The sequence below is a fragment of the Hylobates moloch genome, unplaced genomic scaffold (assembly GCF_009828535.3).
Source record: "Hylobates moloch isolate HMO894 unplaced genomic scaffold, HMol_V3 SCAFFOLD_10, whole genome shotgun sequence".
Lineage (NCBI taxonomy): Eukaryota > Metazoa > Chordata > Mammalia > Primates > Hylobatidae > Hylobates > Hylobates moloch.
This window is the reverse complement of record NW_026652285.1, coordinates 109153168-109165718: the sequence shown is the minus strand read 5'-3', so window position 1 is coordinate 109165718 and position 12551 is coordinate 109153168. Positions and strand designations below refer to the sequence as shown.

Below are 12551 nucleotides of genomic sequence, written 5' to 3'. Positions count from 1 at the left end.
TTCCCGTGTGATTTCACTGGATAAGGCTCCCCAGTGCCATTCACAGAGCACCCACTGTGGACCAGGCCAATGCCAGGCCTAGAGGGAGCCCTGCCCTGCTTCCAAATAGCCAGGGCCCCCGGGGCCAGGAGAAAGCTGCCCGTTGTGCTTTATCTAACCAGGCCTCAGGGGGAAGGGGATTGGGGCCGGAGCAGAGTTCTGAAGGATGTGGTGCGGTCAGCCTGGAGCAGAGGGGAAGGGCCTTCCTGGTAGAAGGGCCACCAGGCACAGGGGCCTGGAAGTGAGGGAGTGCAGGGACCCCAGGCCTGGAACCGGCGGTGAGGGGTGTGCTGGAAGCAGGGTAGGTGCAGGGATGGGGGGGGTGGCGGGGGGCGGGGACGTGAGACTGATGAATAAAGGGCTTGGGTGTTGTGCTGGTTTGTTTTGTTTTGTTTTTGAGACAAGATCTCGCTCTGTCACCCAAGATGGAGAGCAGTGGCTCAATCACAGCTCACTGCAGCCTCAACCTCCTGGGTTCAAGGGATCCTTCCACCTCAGCCTCCCAAGTACCTGGTACCACAGGCATGCACCACCACGCCTGGCTAATTTTTTAAACTTTTTGTAGAAATAGGGTTGCCTTATGTTGCCCAGGCTGGTCTTGAACTCCCCAGCTCAAGTGATCCTCCCGCCTCGGCCTTGTGCTGGGATTTTGAGCAGACCTGCCATTAAAGGGGAAGCTGGCTTACAGGACCGAGCTCTGACGGGCTACTCCAGGCTCAGAGCTTCTTATGTCCTTCCAACATTCCCTACCATGAAGGAGTCCCACTTAGAGTGAGTGACCCAGAAGAGAAGTGCACACAGGACACTCCCTGGCCTGGGAAGATGCCTCTACAGCTTGAGACACAGGCACCAGTGGCTCAGGCCTGAGGACAGAGGCCCAGGTAGGCGTGCCAGCTGAGGCCTGCCCAGGAGGGAGGGTGGGAGACCCGCAGAGGGCCAAGGCAAGTCCCAGGTTGGGGGCCTGTCCGGAGAGGGTGTTTGCACCCTGAACACCTCCCTGGCACCTAGAGGGTGCTACTGGCCAGCCCTGAGATGGGCTCCGAGGGCTAGGACCCAGGCTAAGGCCTGGTCTCACCTCCCATGTGGACAGACCAAATGAAGACAGAGTGCCCAGATCCCAGCTGGAAACACAGCAGAGGCAGGGGCACAGGGCTATGGGAGCCAGGACAGCAGCTGGAGGAGGTGTCCCGCCAGGGGAAGGAGGAGAGGAGAGCAAGAGGCAGAGGGAGCTGGTCACCAGATGGGGATCTGGGGACACAGGGAGAAAGTGACTTTGTCCTGCAGCGGGCAGGCCAGGCCAGAATGTCCCGAGGGGCCAGAGGAGGAGCCAGCAGCGGTGGGGACAGAAAGGCCTCTGTGAGTGGGAAGCGCCCAGCTGGCTGGAGCCTACGATCCTCTTGGGGCCCTCCTGGTGGAAGAGAAGGGGGCCGCAGGGTCACCTGTGCTTGTGGCCAGGGAACTAGAGGGGAAAAGTGGGATATTTGGAGGGGGTGCGCCCCCATCCTTACCCCACGAGGCTACCTGGGGACAGGTTTATTTGTAGGGTGCCAGGCCCCGCCCCTTGGAGAGGTGGCCGGGGCAGCCAGCCACAGCTGGATTCGAGAAAGCGCCTAGCTGCGGCAGGAGGTTTGGTGGGGCTGGGGCGGGGCAGAAAGGAAGGTCTAGCGAGGCCAGAGTGGAGCCGGAGCTGGGGGATCCGGTTCCGCCTGCCCAGGGCCTCCGCGCGCCTCCCAGGGCCACTCGGCAGGAAAAAAAAAAAAAAAAAATCAAACCGCCTCTCAGCCTATCGCGGAGCAGATGGGACGGGCTCGGCCAATGGCCGCGGCGCATGTTAATGAGGCCTGACGCCGCGAGGAGGGCCCCATTCAAAAGTAGTCGCTATTGTCGCCGTGGGCTGAGCTCGCCGGGCCGGCCCCTCCGTGGGGCCGCGCAGGGACGCAGGCGGGTGGACGCGGGGACCGAGCCCGGGCGCCCATGGCCGGGGCCGCCATGGCCGAGCGGGGCCGCGTGCCTCCCCCCGCACCCGCGCCCAGCACGGAGGGGCTGCCGCGCGCCTTCCTGCAGAGCCTGCGCACCCTGTTCGACATCCTGGACGACCGGCGGCGCGGCTGCGTGCACCTGCGCGAGATCGAGTCCCGCTGGCAGGGCACCGACGCGCGGGAGCTGCCTCGCGGGGTGCTGGAGGGCTTGCGCCAGGTGGCCCCGGCCAGCGGCTACCTGACCTTCGAGCGCTTCGTGGCCGGCCTCCGCACCTCCCTGCTGAGCGCCGACGGCGGCCCCCGGGACCCCACGCGCGCCCCGGCCCGGCCCGGGGACCAGCCGCCGCCGCCGCCGCCGCCGCCTCAGCGCCTGGTGTTCGCGCCGGCCGACGAGCCGCGGACGGTCCTGGAGAGGAAGCCCCTGCCCCTGGGCGTGCGCGCCCCTCTGGCGGGTCCCAGCGGCGCCGCCCGCAGCCCGGAGCAGTTGTGCGCCCCGGCCGAGGCGGCGCCCTGCCCCGCGGAGCCCGAGCGGTCCCAGAGCGCGGCGCTGGAACCGAGCTCCAGCGCGGACGCAGGTGAGTTCCGAACGGCCCCCGGGCCCCCTCGTAGCTCTCCCGGGCCAGGGCCAGAAACTGCAGTCCCACAGCTGCTGCCCGTGCATTTCCCACGAGGGACGGGACCGGGGAGCGGCTCTTCGTGGACTCCGGATCCTGGAGGGCGCCTCGGCGGGTCTGGAGGGAAAGGGCTTCACGCCTGTCGCGGTGAGCCCAGGGGCTTAGAGAGGCAAGCCAGACCCTCTCCTGCCACAGCATAAGGCCACCAGGGCCGGGGTGGGGGTGGCAGGTGACTCAGAAAACCCACCGGGAGCCCAACCTGTACCACGCCTGAGCTTGGGCTCTCCATCTCCAATACCCTTTCGGCACCTGGGGACACCTGGGCCCTCAGCTTCCTGTCTGTGGCTGCTCAGGCAGAGGTGCTTCCCTCTCAAAGAAAGGGTCCCCCTTCTCAGTGTGACAGCTCAGCCAGGGGGGCTGGGCCCCCTGACCCCACTGAGGCCCAGACAGGCGGGGGCTGCTGCCGGTGGCCCAAGAGGACCTGGCCCTGTTGCCAGGATGGGCAGGGGCGTGGGTGGATCTCCTGCACCCCAGTGGGGCTGTACTATGGCAGATGCCATGGAAGGACATAGGCCGTAGTCCCTGGGGATGGCTGGCAGACTCCTCTCCTGCCTTCCGGTCCAGTTGGCAGTGACGAGAGATTGCTGAATGGTCCCCTGTCTCCCCCAACCCAGTGCCTGCCTTGGGAACAGGACCTGCATTATGGCTGGGGGTGGGGGCCAAGCTCCCAGAGGAGCCCCAGGCCCCACAGCCCATTCAGCCTGTGCACCTGTTCTGCCAGAGGCAGGCCTGCCCACCAGCGGCTCCTGCCAGTCCCCGTGCTGCCTGCCGCTCTGCCACCCTCCCTGTACTGCTCCCCCCCTCAGCCATATTCTCCAGCCCTACAACTGGTGTTTGGAGCCACGGTGGCCCTGGCTTCCCTGGTGATCTGATCCAGCAGCCACACCAGGCTGGGGGACCCCTAGTCCTATGGTGAGGGAGGCTTCAGAAGGTAGCTGGCTCCAAATGCAGGGTCAGCGTCATCCATGTGGCCATGCAGTTTGAAATCAGCCATGGGATTGCACGCAGTGGCCAGGCCTGGGGTTTGGAGGCCTAAGCCTGTGGTCCACCCCTGCTCTGCTCTGATGCCCCATGCGGCGCTGGCTCACCACGCCTCCCTGAAGGCCACATGGCTAGGGCTCTAGCTGTCATCCTCTCACAGGCAAACGGAGGGCCAGACAAATGGCGTGCCATATTTGATTGACACAGCTGGCTTTTGGGGTGTCAAATCTGGAGCTCTGAGGCCACCCCAACTCCCAGAAAGCCTCTCAACACACACAGCCTTCCAAGCCCTCAGCCTGGAAGTTCAGGGCCTCTTTCCTTGTTCCCTCCTGGGACTGCGTGTTTGCTCCAGGCTGGCTCTGGCCCTGGAAGTTCGGCCTGCTGGCTCAGGGCCCTGGAGGGGCAGAGCCACCATCCCACCTAGAGGCCATCTAGCTCAACACCCAGCATGCTGTCATCTGGGGACCCAGGAGCTGCTCTATGGACTCAACTGTACAGACTGGGCCCAGGTGTCCTGGGGCTTCCTCCACGGCCTCCCTCTGTCTGTACCCTCTCCGCTCCCACCTCCTGAAGGGCTGTGTGCCCTTCCACTGTCTTGCCCCAGAGCTGCCAGCCGCTCAGCACCGCAGGCTGGAGTGCAAACTCAGGCCTGCGTGGAGCCAGGCTCTCTGCCATGCCTACCTGGGCCCAATTCTTGCATCACTCCCCCACTCCTGTGGCCGGGTGCCAGGGGCATGGCCTCTAAGAATGTGCCTGGTGCTGGGGCTACAGCTGGAGGCTGAAGGAGGATGCCCTCCTCCACACCTGTACCCACTTCTGTGGACTGGGGGGGTGCACGTACTCCCTCACCAGGAAGCTGGGCCGGGGTGGCACCAACGCGATACTCTTGGCTGCCCCCAGGGGGAGCCCTCAAGCAAACTTCAGAGCAGGGGTCTGCGAGCACCAGGACGTGTCTGACTTGTCAGTTAGGTGCACGGCCTGGCGTATCACACACGCAGGACATTTTTTTTTTTTTTTTTTTTTTGAGATGGAGTCTTGCTCTGTCACCCAGGCTGGAGTGCAGTGGCGCGAATCTCAGCTCACTGCAACCTCCGCCTCCTGGGTTCAAGCGATCCTCCTGCTTCAGCCTCCCGAGTAGCTGGGATTACAAGTGCACGCCACTATGCCCCGCTAATTTTTGTATTTTTAGTAGAGACAGGGTTTCACCATATTGGCCAGGCTGTTCTCAAACTCCTGACCTCATGATCTGCCCACCTTGGCCTCCCAAAGTGCTGGGATTACAGGCGTGAGCCACTGTGCCCAGCCACTTTTTTTTTTTTTTTTTTTTTGAGACCGAGTTTTGCTCTTATTGCCCAGGCTGGAGTGCAGTGGCATGATTTCGGCTCACTATGACCTCCACCTCCCAGGTCCAAGCGATTCTTCTCAGCCCCCTGAGTAGCTGGGATTACAGGCGCCCACCACCACACCAGGCTAATTTTTGTATTTTTAGTAGAGACGGGGTTTCACTATGTTGGCCAGGCTGGTCTTGAACTCCTGACCTCAACTGATCCCCCCCCCGCCTCCTCAGCTTCCCAAAGTGCTGGGATTACAGGCGTGAGCCACTGTGCCCAGCCGTGCAGGACTAACTTTCTATCAGTCACCATCCTGGGAAAAGTTAGGTTTCCATCATTCACACCCACATCTCCTGCCACCTCGCAGGGCCCTGTGCAGATGGGAGAGGCGTAGTCAGGACCAGGACCCCCCCCGCCCACTCTTCCCTTACCCAGCCGCTTTGGAGACCCAGGGTGTGCCTGTGATGTTCTGGGCACTGGGTGTGCAGAAAAGAGCTGGACAAGGCCCCTGGCCCCAGGGAGCTCACGGACCGATGAGGGGGCACAGCGTGTGTATGAGCAAACATGCAGGCTTGGCGGCACAGCCCTCCCCAAGCCAGTGTGAGGAGCTGGGCAGGGGAGAGGGACCAAATTCCAGGCTGGCACAGAGGCTACACGTGGGCCATGCCAGGCTGATGCCCGAGACCTCGAGGGTGGGCTGAGATGTGGAGGCCGCTGCATCTCAGCAGAACCTGGCCAGGCAGGTCTGGAGGTGAGCCAGGCCCGTGCCTCTCCACAACAGGTGCAGTGGCCTGCAGGGCCCTGGAGGCGGACTCAGCGGATGCCCGGCGGGCCCCCCGTGCCCGAGGGGAACATCGGAGGCACACCATCACCAGCGGCGTGGACTGCGGCCTGGTGAGCAGGGACTGGGGCTCTGTGGGGCTCTCCATCTTGCCTGGAGGCTGGAAGCCGGGATGGGAGCCCGGGGGCCTTGAGCCTGGGGGAGTCCATGGTGGAAGTACAGTCAGCTCTGAACATCTCTCTCCCTACCTGCGCTTGAATCCCCTGGAGGGATGACCCAGGGTCAGGCAGAGGGAGGTCAAGAGGTCGTTTAGGGCAGCTATGGTGGCTGCCCAGCCCACCTCACGAGGTTGCTGCTGCGAGCCAGTCTGGCTCCCCAGCTGTGTGCTCACCACAGGCGGGCCTCGGGAGGGTGGGCTCAGCTGAAGGGTCAGTCACCCCTCCCCCAGGGAAGCCTGAATGGAGGGGCTAAGAAAGACCAAGACCCCTCAGCGGGAGGCACGGGGCTCCTGTTCTAAACGGGCCTATGGGGCTCACACACGCAGGTGTCCTCAGAAGCGTGCGTCTGTGCCTGTGTTTGCAAACGTGTACACGTGCTGCTGCATTTGTGCCTGTGGCTCTGGTGCCCACCCACAGGTGAGCTCATGCACGCGTGGATGTGTGCGTGCTCACTGGGGCCAGGCATTCCATGTAAATGCACGTGTTGCAGCTGAAGCAGATGAAGGAGCTGGAGCAGGAGAAGGAGGTGCTGCTCCAGGGTTTGGAGATGATGGCGCGGGGCCGCGACTGGTACCAGCAGCAGCTGCAACGAGTGCAGGAGCGCCAGCGCCGCCTGGGCCAGAGCAGAGCCAGTGCCGTGAGTGCCACCGCCCTGTCCCCAGGTCCCCACACATGGGGACCCCAGCTAACCCCAGGCACCCCTGGGCATTATGGCTGCCCCTATTCCCGGACACAGTGGCTGTCGATTCCACCCAGGATGCTGGGACATCCCTTTCTCCACCTGTGGCTGCCCCACTCCTAGGGCCTAAGGTGCCTTGGGCAGACCTCCTGTAGGGACCAGCCCCACAGGGTCGGTGGGTCTCTCCCTGTGTGCGGCGATGAGAGAGTGTAGAAATAAAGACACAAGACAAACAGATAAAAGAAAAGGCAGCTGGGCCCAGGGGACCACTACCACCAATGCGCAGAGACCGGTAGTGGCCTCGAATGTCTGGCTGTGCTGTTACTTATTGTATACGAAGCAAAAGGGGCAGGGTAAAGAATGTGAGTCTTCTCCAATGATAGGTAAGGTCATGTGGGTCACGTGTCCACTGGACGGGGGCCCTTCCCTGCCTGGCAGCCGAGGCAGAGAGAGAAGACAAAGAGAAAGACAGCTTACGCCATTATTTCTGCTTATCAGAGACTTTTAGTACTTTCACTAATTTGCTACTGCTATCTAGAAAGCAGAGCCAGGTGTACAGGATGGAACATGAAGGTGGACTAGGAGTGTGACCACCGAAGCACAGCATCACAGGGAGACGGTTAGGCCTCCGGATAACTGCAGGAAAGCCTGACTGGTGTCAGGCCCTCCACAAGAGGTGGAGGAGCAGAGTCTTCTCTAAACTCCCCCGGGGAAAAGGAGACTCCCTTTCCCGGTCTGCTAAGTAGCGGGTGTTGTTCCTTGACACCTTTTGCTACGGCTAGACCACAGTCCACCTGGCAACGGGCATCTTCCCAGATGCTGGCGTCACCGCTAGACCAAGGAGCCCTCCGGTGGCCCTGTCTGGGCATAACAGAAGGCTCGCACGCTTGTCTTCTGGTCACAGCTCACTATGTCCCCTCAGCTCCTATCTCTGTATGGCCTGGTTTTTCCTAGGTTATGATTATAGAGCGGGGATTATTATAATATTGGGATAAAGAGTAATTACTACCAACTAATGATTAATGATGTTCATATATAATCATATCTAAGATCTCTATCTGGTATGACTATTCTTGTTTTATATTTTATTATACTGGAACAGCTCGTGTCCTCGGTCTCTTGCCTCGGCGCCTGGGTGGCTTGCCGCCCACATCTCCCACCTCAGCAATGCCCCTAGGACCTCTCTAGGCTCTCTGCAGCATCAGGAGGCAGGAGAGCCACCTGTGGGAACTCCTGTCAAGGCACCTTGCTGGCCCCAGCTGGCCCTCCTCTCTGACCGCTTGTCCTCTGCTTTCTTCCCAGGACTTTGGGGCTGCAGGGAGCCCCCGCCCACTGGGGCGGCTACTGCCCAAGGTACAGGAGGTGGCCCGGTGCCTGGGGGAGCTGCTGGCTGCGGCCTGTGCCAGCCGGGTGAGTGTACCCCAAACCCCCACGCCCACGCTGGGGCCCAGGCCAGTTTAGTGCTTCCCAGACCTCGTCCAGGCCTGCCTAATTCTGCCCTCCTGCAGGCCCTGCCCCCGTCCTCCTCCGGGCCCCCCTGCCCTGCCCTGACGTCCACCTCACCCCTGGGCTGGCAGCAGCAGACCATCCTCATGCTGAAGGAGCAGAACCGACTCCTCACCCAGGTAGGGCAGGCGCGGGAGGGGTGTGGGTGGGGGACTCCGCACCCGGCTAAGGCAGCCGAGAGGGGTGCAAGGGTGGGGGTGAGGCCTCGCAGGCCTTGACCAAGCGCACCTGCCCAGGAGGTGACCGAGAAGAGTGAACGCATCACGCAGCTGGAGCAGGAGAAGTCGGCGCTCATTAAACAGCTGTTCGAGGCCCGCGCCCTGAACCAGCAGGACGGGGGACCTCTGGATTCCACTTTCATCTAGTCCTCGTGCAGCCCTTCGAGGGTGGGCGCCCCATCGCACCCACCCTGTCTGGCTGGAGACCCCCGGCAGGCCCAGGCACAGTCCCAGAGTGGGCCCCAGACCTGTCCCCGGCTGGCCCCTGCACCAAGCGCTTGACTCCGTTTTGGCTCCTGGTGCTGACATGGGCTGGGGCTCTCTTGAGTCCGCATAGTCCGCAGCTACTACTGCCACTGTGAGTGGACAGTGCGGTACCCCTCCACGAGTTACCGCCCCCCCGTTTCCAGCGGTGCTGCCCTGGGTCCCATCTTCAGGGAAAGGCACTGCCCATGCCAGGCTGCACTTCCGACAACGGCCAGCAGAGGGCGCGGGGCGGCTCCGACGCGGGTCCAAGGGCAGCGTCCCCGCTCAACCAGGGCACCAGGACAAGGTGGCTGTAGCTTGGACGGAAGCAGATGGAGGGGGTGGGGATGGCCTGTAAGCGGGGGGTGCCTGCCTGGCAGGGGAGCCCCAGGGATAGCGGTCGGACTTCAGGTCCTGGCCAAGGCTGAGGGACCCTGGCTGCAGCGGATCGGCACGCCGGGTGGGCGAGAGCTTGGCCTGCATGTGCCCTACAGACCTGCAGTGACCGCCTTCCTCCTCCTGGCCGGGACACTGCCCCACGTTGAGTCCCACACAACAACCTGTGAGCCTGGCTCCCCGGGAGGGCCCCCAGACAGCTCCCAGGCACGTCAGAGGCAAAGCCTGTCCCCCCCCACTCAGGATTCCCAAGGTCTAGGGTCCTGCTTACCCCCCTTTCCTCTCACGCCCAGCCTGACCCCAAGTTTCAGCTGGGAGAGGCCACTTCCCTCAGCCAAGGAAAACGAGAACCCCCAGGGTACAGGAGGAGGCCGGGGCAGCTCCCCTTGGGTGTCTCTCCCTCACCCCCTGCCCAGGCCCACTCCCGCTGGTGCTGGAGTACACACTGGTGGGGGGACCCTGCTCAGCCCAGCCTGGAGGGTCCCAGCGTCACCAGAACCAGGGGCACGGCAACATCATCGATGGGTTCTGCAGCCCAGGGCCCCCTGATGCGGGGTCAGCGTGTGTGGGGCGCAGGGTCCCCGATGCGGGGTCAGTGTGTGGGGGGCGCAGGGTCCCCGATGCGGGGTCAGCGTGTGTGTGTGAGGCGCAGGGCCCCCGGTGCGGGGTCAGCATGTGTGGGGTGCAGGGACCCCCTGTGTCCAGGGCACTTTGGTACACTGTCCCACAAGGCACCTGTCTCAGAGGAGGGGTCCTGGCAGGCAGTGTGGCAACTCCCTTCCGGAACCCGGCTCCATGCTAACCTGCCCACAGCAACCCCACAGAGCCACATCCCCTGCTGCACCTGGCCTGCAGGGGTGTCCCAGGACAGGCCCAAGTCAGCCCAGCATGCAGCTGCCCTCCTACCCTGAGGATGGGAGTGGGCTTTCCAGGAGACATAAGGACGCCAGTCCTGGACCTTCTGGGCAGGAAAGGGAGCAGGTCCTGAGGGCCTGTGCCCCACAGCCCCAGCACCAGGTGGACTGCAGCGCAGCGGGTGGGCCAGTGGCCGCCAGGGAAAGCCCCCCATCAGCAGGCTGGGGTCTGCCCACTGGGGCCTCCCCACGTCTGCCTTTGAGGGTGCCTGCCATGCCCTGGGGGATCCTGGCATCTTTACTGGACTGGAAGCAGGAGACAGAAGTGTCTGTCCCGGGGTGACTTCATCAGGAGACCGCCCACATAGAGCTGGACCCCGAAGCTGAAGCGGAAATGAGAGACAGGCCGGCACCTCCGGAAAAACTGCCTTTCAGCCTTGGTGTTCCATGCAAGGTGCAAAACAATAGGTCCTCCAAGTTTACAGCTTGAAATCAGACTAGTGTGTGGCCCTGGAGACCACGAGCGGAGAATTTAAAGTGGCCCCGGCTGGCAGGGTCGGTGGCTGGCAGAGGCACATGCAGACTCTGCCTGGAGCCCGCCCTAGGGACGCTGGGTGGGTCAGTCTCCATGCAGGATGTGAGCAGCGTCCCTAGGCTCTATCCGCGAGGTGCCAGTAGCGTGTGCAGATACATACACGTGCATGCACACTGTTATGACATCCGGAAATGTCTCAGGCCGTCGAAATGTGTCCTTGGGGGCAGAAGTGTCCCCGGTTGAGAATCTGCCCCAGAGGACACAACCACACCAGGCCTCAGGGTTTTGTGTTGATCAAGTTCCAAGGAAAAGAAACATCTCGGCCGGGTGTGGTGGCTCACGCCTGGAATCCCAGCACTTGAGGCCAGGAGTTCAAGACCAGCCTGGGCAACGCAGTGAGAAACCCCATCTCTACAAAAAAAAAGAAAAAGCCAGGTGCGGTGGCTCACGCCTGTAATCCCAGCACTTTGGGAGGCTGAGGCGGGTAGATCACGAGGTCAGGAGATCGAGACCATCCTGGCTAACATGGTGAAACCCCGTCTCTACTAAATGTACAAAAAATTAGCCAGGCGTGGTGGTGGGGGCCTGTAGTCCCAGCTACTTGGGAGGCTGAGGCAGGAGAATGGTGTGAACCCGGGAGACGGAGCTTGCAGTGAGCAGAGATCGCGCCACTGCACTCCAGCCTGGGCGACAGAGCGAGACTCCATCTCAAAAAAAAAAAAAAAAAAGAAACAAAAGAAAATGAGATCTCCAGGTTTAAAAATTCATGAACACCACAAGGAAACAATACACTATGAGACCCAGCAGAAGCAACAGATTGACTCTGTAGACCCAGATACTAGAATTATCAGAGAGAATATAAAGTAACAGTGTTTTATATATCTAAAGAAATAAAAGAGATTTCTGGAAATAGGAACAAGGAGTGGTATTTATAGTTTCTTACTCCATAAAAAGCATGATCTCTTAACGCTATAAAGAAGACTAGGCCGGGCGCAGTGGCTTGCGCCTGTGGTCCCAGCACTTTGGGAGGCCAAGGTGGGTGGATCACCCGAGGTCAGGAGTTTGAGACCAGCCTGGCCAACATGGTGAAACCCCGTCTCTATAAAAAATACAAAAATTAGCCAGGCGTGGTGTCGGGCGCCTGTAATTCCAGCTACTCGGGAGGCTGAGGCAGGAGAATTGCTTGAACCCAGGAGGCAGAGATTGCAGTGAGCTGAGATGGCACCACTGCACTGCAGCCTGGGCTACAGAGTGAGACTCCGTCTCAAAAAATAATAAAGTAAACATTTATCGGTTGGGTGCAGTGGCTCACACCAGTGATCTCAGTCTTTTGTGAGGCAGAGGTGGGAGGCTTGCTTCAGCCCAGGAGTTTGAGGTCATTCTGGGCAATACGGCAAAACCTTGACTCTACCAAAAATACAAAAATTAGCCAGGTGTGGTGGCTCATGCCTGTGTTCCCAGCTACTGGGGCTGCTGAGGTGGGAGGATCACTTGAGCCCAGGAGTTTGAGGTTACAATGAGCTATGATGTGCCACTGCACTCCAGCCGGAGTGACAGAGCAAGACCCTGTCTCAAAATAAATAAAAGAAAGAAAAGAGAGAATTCGAGAAAGCCCAAACTTTGGGATATTTTTTTTTTTGAGACGGAGTCTCGCTCTCTCGCCCAGGCTGAAGTGCCGTGGTGCGACCTCAGCTCACTGCAAGCTCCACCTCCCAGGTTCATGCCATTCTCCTGCCTCAGCCTCCCGAGTAGCTGGGACTACAGGTGCCTGCCACCACGCCTGGCTAATTTTTTGTATTTTTAGTAGAGACAGGGTTTCACCGTGTTAGCAAGGATGGTCTCAATCTCCTGACCTTGTGATGTGCCCATCTCAGCCTCCCAAAGTGCTGGGATTACAGGCATGAGCCACCGCGCCCAGCCCAGACTTTTGGATATTAAAGCACACACGTCTAAACAACTTATGTGTCAAATTTAAAAATTAGTTGGTGTGGTGGCGCATGCCTGTAGTCCCAGCTACTCAGGAGGTGGAGGTGGGAGGATTGCTTGAGCCTGGGAGGTCGAGGCTGCTGTGAGGCCAAGATTACGTCACTGCACTCCTGCCTGGGTGGTAGGGT

At 61.0% G+C, this 12551-nt stretch overlaps 1 protein-coding gene across 1 annotated transcript; it reads left to right on the top strand.

The window, feature by feature from the left end:
• The first annotated feature begins 1967 nt into the window (after positions 1–1967).
• On the top strand, positions 1968–11595 carry SAPCD2 (suppressor APC domain containing 2). Its single transcript, XM_032165731.2, has 6 exons — positions 1968–2593; positions 5786–5898; positions 6494–6640; positions 7985–8092; positions 8191–8307; positions 8425–11595. Exons 1-6 carry the CDS (start codon positions 2014–2016, stop codon positions 8551–8553), a joined length of 1194 nt encoding a protein of 397 aa, XP_032021622.1. The 5' UTR covers positions 1968–2013; the 3' UTR covers positions 8554–11595.
• The last annotated feature ends 956 nt before the right edge of the window (positions 11596–12551 follow it).

What these genes read in the sequence shown, in the direction of transcription:
- SAPCD2 (XM_032165731.2), top strand. Translation starts at nt 2,014, where the DNA reads ATGGCCGGGGCCGCCATGGCCGAGCGGGGCCGCGTGCCTCCCCCCGCA. An exon ending in GAGCTCCAGCGCGGACGCAG is followed by an intron (nt 2,594 to 5,785) that starts GTGAGTTCCGAA and finishes TCTCCACAACAG; the next exon opens with GTGCAGTGGCCTGCAGGGCC. An exon ending in GCGGCGTGGACTGCGGCCTG is followed by an intron (nt 5,899 to 6,493) that starts GTGAGCAGGGAC and finishes CACGTGTTGCAG; the next exon opens with CTGAAGCAGATGAAGGAGCT.